General features: G+C 26.6%; 1 protein-coding gene across 1 annotated transcript; it reads right to left on the bottom strand.

Annotated features, from left to right (window-relative positions):
* Positions 1–843: 843 nt before the first annotated feature.
* Positions 844–14206, bottom strand: LOC129983689 (transcription factor SOX-9-like). The gene is made up of 4 exons (XM_056093276.1): positions 13764–14206; positions 6557–6733; positions 5389–5528; positions 844–2332 (listed from the first exon to the last, which is right to left on the bottom strand). Exons 1-4 carry the CDS (start codon positions 14063–14065, stop codon positions 2091–2093), a joined length of 861 nt encoding a protein of 286 aa, XP_055949251.1. The 5' UTR covers positions 14066–14206; the 3' UTR covers positions 844–2090.
* Positions 14207–14967: the final 761 nt, after the last annotated feature.

Raw genomic sequence — 14967 nt, 5'->3', positions numbered from 1 at the left:
TTTCTACTATGCAATTGACAAAATAGTTATTCATCACTTAAAATCCTTTAATCCGCCCAATTTTCCTTGTTATCAACAACAACCTTTTTATCAACAATATTCTTACTGCCATTCTGTGAAAGTGAAATTTATTTGGAAGAAAGATAATATTGTACAAAGATGTTACATTTTTACAAAATCGTGTGCATTGAATTGCATTGAAAGAAATTTTTTTTAATCCACGCAATTTTCCTTGTTCTTTAATCTTTTTAGCAACTATATTTTTACTGCCATTCTAAAAAAATTAAATTTATTTGAAAGAAAGATAATAATATATAAAGATGCTATATTTTTAGAAAATCGTCTGCTTTCAATTTAATTAAAACAAAAATGATAATGCATTGAGATGCAATTATTCTTCCGAAATGTATGCAGTGAATTTTAAAATTTGATACGTTTTATTATGACGTGTATTATATGAACATGAATTAACAACACTTTTAAGTAATAATATTCTTATGAAAATAATTCAAAAAATTCTTAATAAATGATTATTATAATATAGTAATCTTAAACGCGAGATGAAAATTTGTGCCTTTGCAGAAAATAATAATAATAAAAAATTGCAAATGATTTTGCAGAGAAAAATTCCCATGTGCATTTTTTTCAGGTGAAAATGAATACTTTGCTAAAAGTTAGATCCAGTAACGTGATTCGAATTATTTCTTTTTCTATTTGTAATTCTTTCCTGCAAGAAATGGCAACAAACGAATTTATCAAAATATTTGTCAAATAAATAAATGTTCCGTAGAAGTTAAGCCTTAAAAATAATTAATCATAATTTTGTAAAAAAAAATACAAAAATAAGAATATAACATATTTTATTGTTCCATGAGCACCAGGCTTCGAAACAGAATACAAATAAAAAAGAAGATACAAAATATTTGCTACATATGGTAAGTACCGATAAAAATGTGTAAAATATCATATATCAAAATATGAACAGTGATAATTTTTTCCGTAGCATGCGATTAAACGTCCATATGAGACAAATGATAATTTCCATCATGATTTCTGTTACAGCACAGCTGTTGAGAACCATGAGATGAGTCCGTTGTATAAAAAAAAACATTGCACCAGTGTCATATAGCGAGATATTTTTTCGGTGTCCCGATTAATGTGGGAAAAATATTTCAACTTTTTTTTATATAAAGATGCAACTGATTTCCTCGTTCTTATATACATAGTTAAACACTGACTGAATAACAAACCGCTGGAATTCGAACAGTAGTAAGCAGATGTTTTTTTTTGTTGTTGTTTAACAGCTTGCGTAGAATTGGTAATGCAGATGTTCTAAGCTTTATTAGCTGCATGCGAACATTTCATTTGTTGTATAATGAGCTTGCGCCTGATAAAAGAGTTCTATCGCTCTAAAAGTCTATTTTAAAGATTCGTCATTTTGTCGATAGTGTTTTTTATATTTAAATATGTTTTTAATGTTAAAGTATATTAATTATTTTGAAAAGAAAACTTGTTAATGTTGATGACTAGAAAGAATTTAATCCTTTGATGCATTTCAGTATTTCATCTGACGTTCTATTTCCTACCTTATATTTTCATCCATTACAGACATTTTCTATGTCCTTTTTTTTTAATGAAATTTAAAGTTATATTGCTTTTGATATAATTTTTTTTACTGTACGATTACTATTTTAATTTCAAAATTGAGTAAATTCGTACGATTTACGAGAAATGTGCTCGATTGACTGTTACACAATATATATGAAAAATTATATATTTCAAGCCATAAATTAATTATGATATACTTTAAAATTCCGAGGATAATACTTTTTTTTATCATAAAAGGGATTCAGTCAGTGTTAAATAATATCTTTGGCATAATTAAAAAATTCAAATAACTTATGGCAAGCGCCATTTTTTAATTTTGTCATTTCTACCACGTTATCTAACAATAAACATTTCTTTAAAATTAAATAAAAATTTGTATTTACAGAAAAGCCCAAGTTCATTCTTGGCTTTTTACATAAATCTCAATCAATTTCCCACGGACACCGACTAAATACTCGTCAAACTGTTTCTCCTGGATTCTTTTAGAAGCAAGTCCAGTTTTCATCAACAAGGCTTCCATTGCCCACATACGAAGCCGTGTTTACTGGGTAGGGTCCCCCGAAATCATCTATAAGGGGAGGCAAAAGTCCAGCATATTGCCTTACATTGGCAGGTGGGAGGTACTGGTCAAGCTCAGATTCATCTAAATTGTCCATAGCCTCTCTAGTGAGCTGACCGACATCTACATAGCTGAAGTCGATTGGTGGTTCATAAGTGTTGCCATCTGTGGAAGATAAAAAATGTTACTTTTAATTAAATGCATTTGAAAGAAAATGTAACAAAAAAATTTAAGTTATAAATATCAAGAAAAACATTTTTAGCTATTTATTTATTAAATTAAATATCAATTATTATTTCATTCTTATGAAACACTTGAAAGCAATTGCATTCGAAATATTTTTAACATATTAAGGCACATAGTCTGATTTTTTTTCTTAAATGGATGCAAGATTGACTTATTAGATGTAAGGCTTAGGCACTGCTTATGTGATTTGTTCTAATACGATTTATATTTAAAAATACATAAGAGTTAATTGAATTTGTGGGGAATTAGTATCATAAGCGTAAGGATTTATGTCTTGGAAAAGAAAATCATTAATTAATCTTAAAAATATAAGTTATTAATTTTCATCGATTCATTGTTCAGAACAACTTATTTTTCTTTAACATGGGGAAATTCAATACATGTTCAGTATAACTAATGTGCCAAATTAGTATGTTGTTCTGTTTAAAAATATTTTTTATCTCGATTTTGAATACAACAGTGACGGATTTTACTTTTATTATTATATATTATTTGATAAAAATATTAAAATTAAAATAAAATTGAAAATTTTGAATTAAGTAAAAGAAATTAGCAATGATTTTGGTAAGTTTTCTTAGTTAAATCCGGGAAAAAATATTTATAAATCATTTTATAATTATTATAAAATGCATTTCTGCCAAATAGTACAACTTTTTCTCTCTGAAATATATTATAATGAAGTGTAATGTGATATAGTATGTTCCGTGTAATGAGAAGTCATGGTATTGGAGCATACGTGATCGGAAATGGTATGTTCCAATACCAGATTTTGCTATTTCAAACATTTCTGTAATGTAAAGGTAAATCTGCCGTATGTTATTATGGTGATGCTATATTTTCCCGATGTCAGCTAAACACCATGCAAATGTATAACTTTGCTTTTCTAAACAAACAACAATAACTAAAAATCGAACGCTATGAACACGTTAAGTTTTTGTTACGTGCTATATGGGAACATTTATAAATTTGTATGATATAACAGTATATCTAATCACAATTTTTTTCATCGCATTCACGTTATACGAAAATGCGTAATATGAGAATCCACTGTACTTTAATCCAACTCAATTTACATCAAAGCAGGTGATAAAAGATGGATTCGTAGTTTGAAACTTTCATATTTTATTAAAAGCTCTGTCTCTGGTAGATACGTGACATAATTCAAATAATTTAATGGCAGTTAGAAATCTCACTGCCCTTTTTTAAACGATACGTGTTAAATAGTCATGAATGCAGTCATCTTTAATCTCATTTTTTTACATTTTTAATGATCAAAGTCAAGTCAATGATTAAATTTCCCAGAATAAATGCATCATAATAAGGAATGAATTAGAATAATGCCGTTGTTTTTAAATTATTAAAATATCAACAAAATCTAGTGATGATTTTTTTCGCGTAATTCGGAAAGTTTAGGATTGGGATATTAGAATTTGAGGATTTTTTTTTTGCATTATGTAGAGGTTATCTTATAGTAAAAAAAGGCAAACATAACATAATGAACTGTAATGGTATAGATAAGTGAACAACTAACTGTTGCCAAAAATTATATTTAAAAATGACATTTTTAGTCGTTGAACAGTTAATCGTGTTTCGATTTTAAGTATTTAAATTTAAAGACGAATTTTTAAAATAATATAAATGTGGATGAATGAATCTTAAAAAATTGTCATGTTCTGATGCTTCAGATTAAAATTTAGCACCTCCTTTAATTTTTTGAAAATAATTTATTCCATGCAGAGCCTATTGGTGGAAGTTGAAAAGTTTTCAAAGGGATTGTTGTTAGAAAAAACTATAAAAATATAATTAGCTCTAACTATTTCAGTTGAAAACGCAAAGAATTCGTTATGTCTTTCTGAAATTAGTGCTTCAGAGGTAATAATTTATTTAATAAAAGAAACCTGCAATAAATAAAGCCTGAATGTGAGAAAATAATTATCATCTTTAATATAAATGTAAGCTAGTTTTGAAATCTTCACGATGTTGAAACTAATATGATATATAAAGTGTATACGATGGTGATATTTCAAATATGGTACATATATTTCCTTTTATTCAAATATTTGCAGCTGTGGATTATTTGTGTCAGCGTAGCTAAAATTGCCAGTATGGGAAATCTGGTTGAGTATTAATATAATTATCAGTAACAATTTAAAATGACATAATCAAATTTATAATTTATTTAGCACTGTATGCAATTTTATAGCGTCATAGGACTACAAAGTATTTATGGAAATCAAGCTATTATTGTTTCCATTATAGATTTTTATTGTTCCGAATATTGATTATAGATTTTTAAAACTAAATTAAACTCAAATATATTGACTTTGAAATTCATTAGGATCGTATCAAGGCAATCTAGTTGTAATAACAGTAATCTAATTGTAGTAATGACACGTCGAGTTATTTTTCTCAGACTAACTATAACTAAGAATCATTTTATTCATTCGATTTAATTTCTAAATCAGCATCTAATATCAAAAACTTTGAACATGTTTCTAGATATTATATATTTATTTAAAAATTTAGTCGGTTCTGAAGCTATCGAAATATTTTATGTCTTGAGATGAAAAAATTATATATATATTATTTTTCGAACACTTTACTTATGCACTTTCATATGGGCTGTACAGATCCTGTAAATAGAATTTTTCCGCTTGTATGCGGGCTTATACAAATGCTGTAAAATTAAGAATTTTATTCCTTTGGCGAACTAATTTCATTTTTATATAATTATTCCGTTAGCTATTTTATGCCCCTACCACAATGTATCGTTCATATATATTGTTTGCTAATGACTTCATATTTCTCCCACACAATCTCGTTTTCAAACAATATTTTGAGATTTATCTTCCCGTGATTTAAAGGTTCATGTAGCTTCAAAGAACTTCATCTCTTTTCAAATGATATTTTGAGTTTTCTATCTTATTCACGAAAACGCATACTTTTATTTACTACATGAAGTGAAATGCACTGACCTGTTTTGAGCCTTCTGTTGAGGGTGGTGAGCGTCTGCAGAGGAGGGCTGGAAGGTGGCGTGGGTGGACTCGAGGGGTTTCCGGACCCGCTCTCCATTTTCACAGAACCGGAATCGGAGGAATCACTATACTTCAGAGATCTGCAAAGAAATAAAAAAAAAGGGGGGGGGGGTGTTTACAGATTTTTACTGTTAATCGTCTTCAGAATAGCATAATCGTAATAAAAATTTTGTAAAAAATGGGAAATGAAAACTGAATGCAAATGTACATAAAGTAGAAAAATGTAGAAAACTTATATAAAATATAACTGCGATAATAATGATATTTATAATTTAATTTGATTGTGATGAATAAAATATTTAATAACTCATTTGCAAGTTAAATATTCTCTATTGAAATTTTTGCTTTACATTAAAATGTAATAAATAAATTATTAAATTATGTGAAATTAATTTGGAAAGATTAAAATTTTTAAGTTTTGCATATATGAGTTAGTGCGCATTCCATGGTTTAAATTTAGTTTAGATTCAAAGTTATATAATAATTTTCATAATAATGAGCCTTGCAGTATGATTATTAGTATTTATAATAAAAGTCTCATGTACTTATTCTGAACAGCAGAAAAGTAAAAGCAGTACAGTGAATTTATTATTAAACAAACTTTTTAATTAAATGAAAAACGGAGATATCAATATTTATTACACCCTATAATTGCGATTTTACTTACAGCGTTGCATACAAATAATATATGATAATTTATAGCGCGGATTTAATACCTCATTATGGGTTAAATTGCTTTGCTTAAACTAACTTTTATCTAACCAGTTCAATATAAAATATTTATTAACCTTATCTTCATATTTTTCTTTGTTAAATTTTTATTAACATTATCTTCATATTTTTCTTTATTAAATTTTTATTAACCTTATCTTCATATTTTTCTTTGCTAAATTTTTATTAACCTTATATTCATATTTTTCTTTATTAAATTTTTATTAACCTTATCTTCATATTTTTCTTTGCTAAATTTTTATTAACCTTATATTCATATTTTTCTTTATTAAATTTTTATTAACCTTATCTTCATATTTTTCTTTGTTAAATTTTTATTTCAGGATTTTTTTATGAGATAACGGTTCTTTTGTAAAAACGAATATTGTCTAAATACCTGAATACAATTGTCGTGTTAGCCTGACCAGCAGGTTGTGGGGGCTTTTCATTGCCAGATTTTGTTGCCTTCTTTCTTCTGGGTTGGTATTTGTAATCAGGGTGTTCCCTCTTATGGATAAGACGAAGCCTTTCAGCCTCTTCGATAAACGGCCGTTTGTCTTCTTCATTGAGTAACCTAAAACAAATACAACAAATGAGGGTTATTCGTAAAATACAAAAACTGAATATCATTCCAATTGAGAATCTGCTTGCGTAAAACGTAACCAAAGAGAATAATGCAATGCAAAACTTCAAAAACATCATAATGAGATGCACATTCTACCTTTTATAATTCAATTAGATTTTTTTTCATTAGATAAGTTTCATTAGATTTATTAGATAAGTGGCAACAGCTATCCATAGTTGAAAGTGATAATTCAAGGTCCTTTAGCTATTCTAGAAAATCTTAACATTGATCGTAACTATAACACCAGTCTGAAATGAAAGTGTAGTTAAAAAAATTAGAGATTTGATAATTTTAAAATTTACATTTTTAACGTTTAAAATATTTTAATATAGGTAAAAAGTGTGAAAATTCAAGTCATTTTATTCCATATATTTTTATTTTAAGTCTGGAAATGGAATCTAAAATTGGGTCCGAGCCGTTTCGTTACTTTAACTGGATTTTAAAATCGTTCAAAGTACTTAATATCTGCAGTTTTGCAATTTCAATGCTAAAATGAAAAAGCTATACATAAATACGTCAAATATAATAAAGTGTCAAAAATATAGAAATACATAGATTTTTTTTTTAAACAAGTCATTCGAAATTTTTAATTTAATTAGTACACGATTTAATTAATGCCAATAGTAAGCATTCTTTTATCTCATCGTGGTATTCAGATTTCTGGCACTTAGGTTATTTAAGAAAAATATTGAAAAAAAAACTTTTTTTTGTGAATATTTTGCAATTTTTTTATATATCCTTTGTAACGAAATTGAATCCTAAGAAACTGACTTATCATTTGAAACACTTTATGGATGTTCATATACATATTTTATACTAGTATTTTATAAGTATGTACATGCACATGTATCGATTCAAAGTTTCTGTAAAATCATTTAAAGTTCTTTAACGTAGAAAATAAACTGAAATTAACTTTCAATTAATTTATTATGTAGAATTTATTAGAAAACCGAATTCCTTTTAACTCATATGAGTATATTTAATTACATAAGATTGAATTTATTATAGGAATTTTAATTAGAATTTTGACCTTTTAAGTAGGAAATTAAATAAATTTTAATATGTAGAATTTCTTTGAGATACTAAATTTCTTTAAACTCATAAGATTTTATTTAACTACACTAGTGCGAGTTTATTGAGGAAGTTTTAATTAGAATTTTGACCTTTTAAGTAGAAAATTCAATCGGTCAAGATGTGAAATACCGATATCTGAAGCGCCGAAACTATTTATCGATATTACTTCCGCATACTGTGTTACAGTTTTGCAAAGATTTATTGCGCTCTTATAAACCATTCAAGTTATTATACGGAAGAGCTTAAATCAATATTATTGGTTTCCGGGATCCTATTTATTAGAATTGCGCATATTTTATTAATAAAAATGTGTTTCCTTCTTATTTTCAGCCTGAAACCAAGTACTTATATAAGGATTGCGAGATGATTTAAATTATTGAATTTTCAATGCACAAACTGATAATTTCATTCCGTTGGAATAATGATTTTAAAAAAAAAATTTCTTTAAAACTGTACATTATAAAGAGCGCATATTAAGTTTCCTTCTTGTTATTAGTATAAAACTAAATACTTATAAAAACGTAAATAAATTATTCAAATTATTGAATTTTTAATGTACAACTTGATAATTTCATTGTGTTGATGTAATAATTTTTTTAATTCCTTTAAAACTGTACATTATAAAGAGATTAATAATTGCACATATAAAAATTTTCCTACCTTGTAAATAAAGTTAAAAATATGACATTTTTTTAAGATTTAGAAAACAATTTTTTTTTATAAATTATTTATCAAAATTAATGCAAGTGTAAAAATAATCACGATATATCTAAGTGTTGAAAGTATAGTAATCCAGTCGGTAATATTTTAGTGGTTTTAAATTATTTTAAATATTTAATGTGGTATCTTTAATTTTGATTTACCGATTTCAATGAATTTCAAGATTTTTCTTTTTTAGAAAGATTTTTTTGTGATATCTTATCAGTTTTTTTCATGTAATTTTCATGAAATTTGTTTTTTACTCTACAAACGAAATATTAACAGTTGATTAGTAAAGTATTGCAATTAATTTTTTTAGCAAACTATTCCATTTTTTTTATTAGATGCATATGCACAAAAATGTATCTTTAATAACAATCATCAGCCATTCTTTATCGCACTAATTGAACTTCATTTCGACTGACAACAGATTGTAATTGGATTTGTATTTTTCAACGCTATTTTCGTTCTAACATAAAAATTATACGTAAAGCACAAAAATTCAATCTATGTGTATATAATTTTGCTGAAAATAACACATAAGGTGTTTAATATATTATATATTGTATGTATTGAAAACAAAAGTACTATCTAAACTATTTCATGAAATCCGTTTTTTACTCTACAAGCGAAATGCTAATAGTTTATTAAGTAATGTTTTGTAATTCGTTTTTTTCAGCAAACTATTCCGTTTCTTTTATAAGTTGTGCATGCGTAATAATTTATCTTTAATAATAATCGTCTGCAATTAAATTAACACAATTTGAGCTTCTTTTTCTATTTACGGCAAATCGTATTTGGATTTGTATTTTTGAACGTTATTTTCATTCTAATGGATTATAAAAATTGTAACTAAAGCACAAAAATTCAGTCGATATGTATAAAATTTTTCTGTGAATAATGTGTAAATTGTTTAATATATTCTATATTGTATGTATTGAAAACAAAAGTACTATCGAAATTATTTCATAAAATTTATTTTTTATTTTATAAATGGAATATTACTAGTTGATTAAGTAAAATTTGCAATTAGTTTTTTTTCTAGCAAATTATTCCGTATATGCGTAACATTTTTCTGTAATAAAAATCTTCTTCCATTAAATTATCGCGCAGATTGAACTTCTTTTTGATTGACTGTAGATCTTAATTCGATTTGTATTTTTCAACGCTATTTTCGTTTTCATGGACTATAAAAATATTACGTAAAACACACACAGAAACAAAAATACTATCTAAAACCGAGTTTAACTTCGAAATTTGAAATTTTTTATTTATAATCATTAAATTGTTATAAAAGTAGAAACATCTGCTTCTAAATCATATCTAAACCTTTTGCATTTCATTTAATTTCCTAAAATTGCAGTAATACTTAAACGCTTTTTTTTCATGACTGAACTCTAACCTAAATATTATATTTGGGCCCATATATTTTAAACAATGTTTCCACTCAAGAAGAATAACACAAACAAGATAAAATGTTATATAAAAATTATTTTTGGAGATTTACTTAGTAGCATCTATTTCACTTTTAGCTGTTTCATAGATCCCATAAATCACCTATCGCTGAGATGAAGTGTTATCAGGGTGTGGCTTTCAATACTTCTTATTCTTTTGCTTACATTATGATCAGATAGGTATCCTGACCTCTTAGATGTGCGGTCTATGGGAGGCGCATATCTTAGTTACAAATCATTCATCGGTTCAGAGATGGAATGATTGTGATAGCTTGTGGGAGCGGAGTCAGATGTTTTTGTGTACAAAAAAGGTAAGTGTAACGGTAGTTTAGGAAATGCCTTACACAATTTTCTCAGCCTCCATGAAGGGTCAAAAACCTACCCGAGTTTTTTTTTCTTTCGGAACGAATGAAGTGGCAGTTATTCTAATTTAGTTGATTAGATAATAGATCTTGTGAGATAAAATTATGCAATTTAATTTGTTAGATAATTTGATTTATCATGTGAGATAAATATTTATTGGCTTCTATTTTTAATTGATGAAACTTGTTGAAATGAGTTCCTACATTTTTATGTAAATATAATTTTAACGATAAATATTATTATTTTTTAAATATACTTTATTAAAATCACCAATTCTATGCTGATAATATCTCAGAAAAATCAGAAGGAAATGTATCAGTAAGAATTAGATTATATAGAAAAGAAAATAGAGATATCTGATTTGATTCTATTTTAATTTTTTAAAAACAATTAAATTCTGTTGCAAAATTTACAATTCGAAATTGCGTTACTTAAGTGAAAAAAGTTGATCATTTATTTAAAAATTGAGAATAAATTGTTTAAAAAATGATTGTGATTTGTGACTATTTTACGTGCTTTATAATAGCATACTGAAATTTAAAAAAATATATATTAGCTTTTTCTATAAAGAAAAACAATTTTTTTTGTTAAAGCATGATATTGAAGTAACATTACATTATATTTGCTGTTATTAATAACTAACTAAATTCATCTAAATTTAATTACTCTAATATGACTGTTAACCTGCAGGTTTAAATTTACCCTAATTAATATTATTCGAATTAATTTTTCCCAATCTGAAAAAAAAGTAGAAGAAATGAACTTAAGACCTTTTTCTTCGCCAGAAATATGAAAAATGAAGTTCTTTAAAAGATATTTCGATAGCTTTCTTCTATAATGATTAATGAGGTTCTCAAACGACGAAAATTTAAAAATTAGTTATTTTCTATTCAAAGTAAAGAGCAGGTTGAAATTCGTTCAAAATATTCTAACAACAGTTTAACTTGATTCTTTTCTTGCTGCTTTCAATTATATTATTATAATGGAAATAAGTGATAGGAATGTTGCTAATGGATTTGTTTTAAATAGTATCACTAGAAAAAATAATTAAAAATTGTTATAAAATATTACAGCTGTAAATAATGAGATTCGGGATTTATATATTGAACATATTTTAATAAAAGAGAACTCGAGGAACTAAAATTGCTCGGAGGTTATAAGGAGTAAAATTTTGTTGAAAATGATGTAAAATTTGCCAAGCCGTACAGCGTACAACGGTTGGAATTTTGTGGAGTTGATCTATTATGAAAAAATAATAATTTTGTACATTTTATTATTAAGAACAAAGTTTTCATACAGATAGAAAACTTTGTCATTAATTGTTTAGTGAATAAATTTACATATTTTATTTGTTCGACAAATTGTTTATAAGATTTTATAACAACATTTATCATGAAATTGTAGTTTCCATTATTGATTTTATTATAAGAAATATATGCAAATGGAATATTTTGCATATATACCTAGCGTAAGTAATAAATAGATTATTTTATATTGAAATAAAGCACGTGAACTTTAAAAAATATTTTCCGTACTTATTTCAATATATACAGTAATATATTTGTATACTCTAATAAAATGTCATCCTACAATTTTAACACCTTTTTTAGTTTAATTTGTTTAATTTTTTCCTTACATTGTGCTTATTCTGATTCTACAGAAAAAAACTATCTATTTTTAAAAAATTTGCACGTTGAAACGATATAAAGCGGTTTTTCCATTGAAATCAGCTATTAAACTGTTAATTTTTTTTTATCAAAACGTGCTTATACTATGGTAGAACTTATTATTAAAATGAGAGTCTTATGAACCTTTTTAATACCATATAATAGAAAATAATACTATAAAATGTCATAATTATATGCATTCCTGTAAAAAATTACGCAAAAACGCTGTTAGTGGTCACTTTTTGCACATAAAATGTTTTCACTACTTTGTAAAGTATATGCTATTACCAATAGGATTTCAATTAATAATGAAACTCTATAAAACGTTAAATTGAAATTTCTATCTGAAATTTTATTGCTGAAAAGATATTAGCAATTATTGCTTGAGATGCAATTATTAGATTTAAAAGTATTTAGAAAATAACGGAATCTTACATTTTTGCTGTAATTTCCAATATTTAAATGTCATTAGTTTCAGTGAAGAATGAATAAAAAGTTAATATGATTTAAATTAAAATTGGGTTATTTGTTTTACTGTGAAACTATTCATAATAAAATTAATAATTTGTAAATGAAATTCCTATACATCAGAAAATATATGTGCCACATTTTATGAAAAAAGCACACATTTATCGAAATATATATTTTTCTTTACAAAATTTGAGCAACCACACGATTCATATTTATTTCAATTGTTAGTTGTATTTTTTGACACATCATTATTTGAAAGCTGTAATTCTTTTAGATGGAAAAATTTTCTTACATCTATAAATAATGTAATACATGAAAATATATATGAAAATAAGTAATTTATTTTTAAGAAAGAATACACATTTTCCATAAATGAAATGAAATTATTTTAAAACATAATAATTTAATCGTACAAAAACTTAAGATTTTTTTTTATGCTTATTATCTTGGTTTATTTTGTTAATAATTATTATTGTATTTCTGCCCTATTTATAAACATATTTTAAATAAACTTATTATTTGCGAATAAATTTTAACAATGGTGGATTTTTTTCATAAATGTAAATATAAACAGACGTTTTTCCACATATATAGATACTTTAAGGGCTGAGATATGCTAAGTTGTATTTATATATTTTTAATAAATTAAGCTTTAAAATGCATACACTATTTCGCTGAGCAATTTTGAGGAATTATATTTTTTAATTATGGATCACACTGAAAAAAAAATCATATACTTTTTTTTTTATTCTTTTAATATTTTGCGACTCTTCAGAATATCAAACAGACCACCACAATGTATATATAATCAAAATATTAATGAATTTTTAACAATTATAATTTTATTTTTAGAACATTATTTTTAATAATTATAAATTTATTTTTTAATCAATGAACTAAAGAATTATTGAAGCATTTTCATAATATGATTTTAATTAAGAAGTATAATTTTGTTATTATTTAATACTAAAACTTGGAAAATTTCAGATTTTTAATTAAAAATCTGTTTAATTATTAACCATAAATCTAGAACTAAGATAATTTAAAGTTCTGTAACACAGGCAGATGTTTTTTCTAAATAATTAGTTTATTCCAGCATTTCGCTGCATTGAGTTTTAAAGTTTAGAACATATATTATAATTAAATTCGTATATTACTGCTAAATATGTAAATTTTCTGAAATACTAAATTACTTTACACATTGCCCTGCAATAAATAAATACATTTTAAGGTGCTGAATTTATAACTTACCTCCACAATTTTCCGAGCGTCTTGCTCAATTCGGCATTATGTAAGTGTGGGTATTGATCTGCCAATTTCCTTCTAGCAGCCTGGGCCCACACCATAAAGGCATTCATGGGCCTCTTCACATACGGTTTTCTTCTATCTCCACTACCCGATCCACCGGAACCATTCCTAACAGGTGCCGGCACCACACTCCAGTCATATCCTTGAAGCACCCTACTCACGGCTGCCCGGATTGAAGCCGGATAGGTCCCGGACTCCATGCTGCTGGAGTCATCCGTCTCACCCATCATTATCCTTGCCTCCATCAACCAACAGGACTAGTGGACGGGTGGAAAGCTAGAGAGAGACTGATGGTGACTTCTGAGGGTCGTGGCGGTTTAATCCTCAGTGGTTGGATCCTCAAAGTCTGTTTTGATTTGTTGGCGCTGTCCCACCCCGGGATAGGGAAGAAGTACTACATCCCGCTCTTCTTTTTCTCTTCTTTTTTTTCTCCTTTGATCGTATTTTTTCCCCCCGTGTTTCGTCTTCTCCAGTTTCTACCATGTTTTGTTTTTGTTTGTTTACTGGTGATTTAGACTTTTGCAGAGTGAAGAGTCATAAAGATGCCGAAGTGGTTTTCTCGCTAGATAAGGTGGTTTGATAATTTTTCTTCGGGTAGGAAGCGGGATTATTCAGAATTTGTAGATTTGTGGTTGATGTGTCGCTTTCTCTGTTGCGCGTAATAATTGCGTTTTAATGTAGCAGAAAATATTAGGGAAAATATGTATACTTGAAGTCCTATGAAAATTGTAAAAATATTCTTTTTTTTTGGCAACAATAGGCTAAAAGTTAAATATTTTCCTTCCATAATAGCTTTTTGGGAGCTTAAGAAAATCAGAAAATAAACAAGAATCTTTAGTTATAATATATAACAGTAGTATTAACAGTAATATATAACAGTATAATATATAGCAGTAGTATTTTCCCTAAAACTTTCTCGCATATTCTCCAATAAAGGTCTTTACCCTTTCCTTTGAACAAAACTGTGGACCTTAGATAACACCGCAAGTCACTTGCAAAGAATTGGTGAATTATAGTTACAAAACACAGATTTTTAAAGTGAATCTAGCATTTTTACCGATTCTGTCGCGAAAACATATATTTTGGACTCCTTTTTATCGGTCGATTGCCACCAACGTTTGACACGAAATTACAATTGCAATCACAA

The sequence above is a fragment of the Argiope bruennichi genome, chromosome 9 (assembly GCF_947563725.1).
Source record: "Argiope bruennichi chromosome 9, qqArgBrue1.1, whole genome shotgun sequence".
NCBI classification, from domain to species: domain Eukaryota; kingdom Metazoa; phylum Arthropoda; class Arachnida; order Araneae; family Araneidae; genus Argiope; species Argiope bruennichi.
Note: the sequence above shows the minus strand (reverse complement) of the source record. Positions and strands in the feature narration are given on the sequence as shown.

Bases quoted from the DNA above. Each gene is read 5' to 3' on its own strand.
- LOC129983689 (XM_056093276.1), bottom strand. From the start codon at position 14,065: ATGGAGGCAAGGATAATGATGGGTGAGACGGATGACTCCAGCAGCATG. The intron at 6,734-13,763 runs GTAAGTTATAAA...TATTTGTTTTAG, and splicing joins ACGCTCGGAAAATTGTGGAG to GTTACTCAATGAAGAAGACA. The intron at 2,333-5,388 runs GTCAGTGCATTT...TATCTTCCACAG, and splicing joins CAACAGAAGGCTCAAAACAG to ATGGCAACACTTATGAACCA.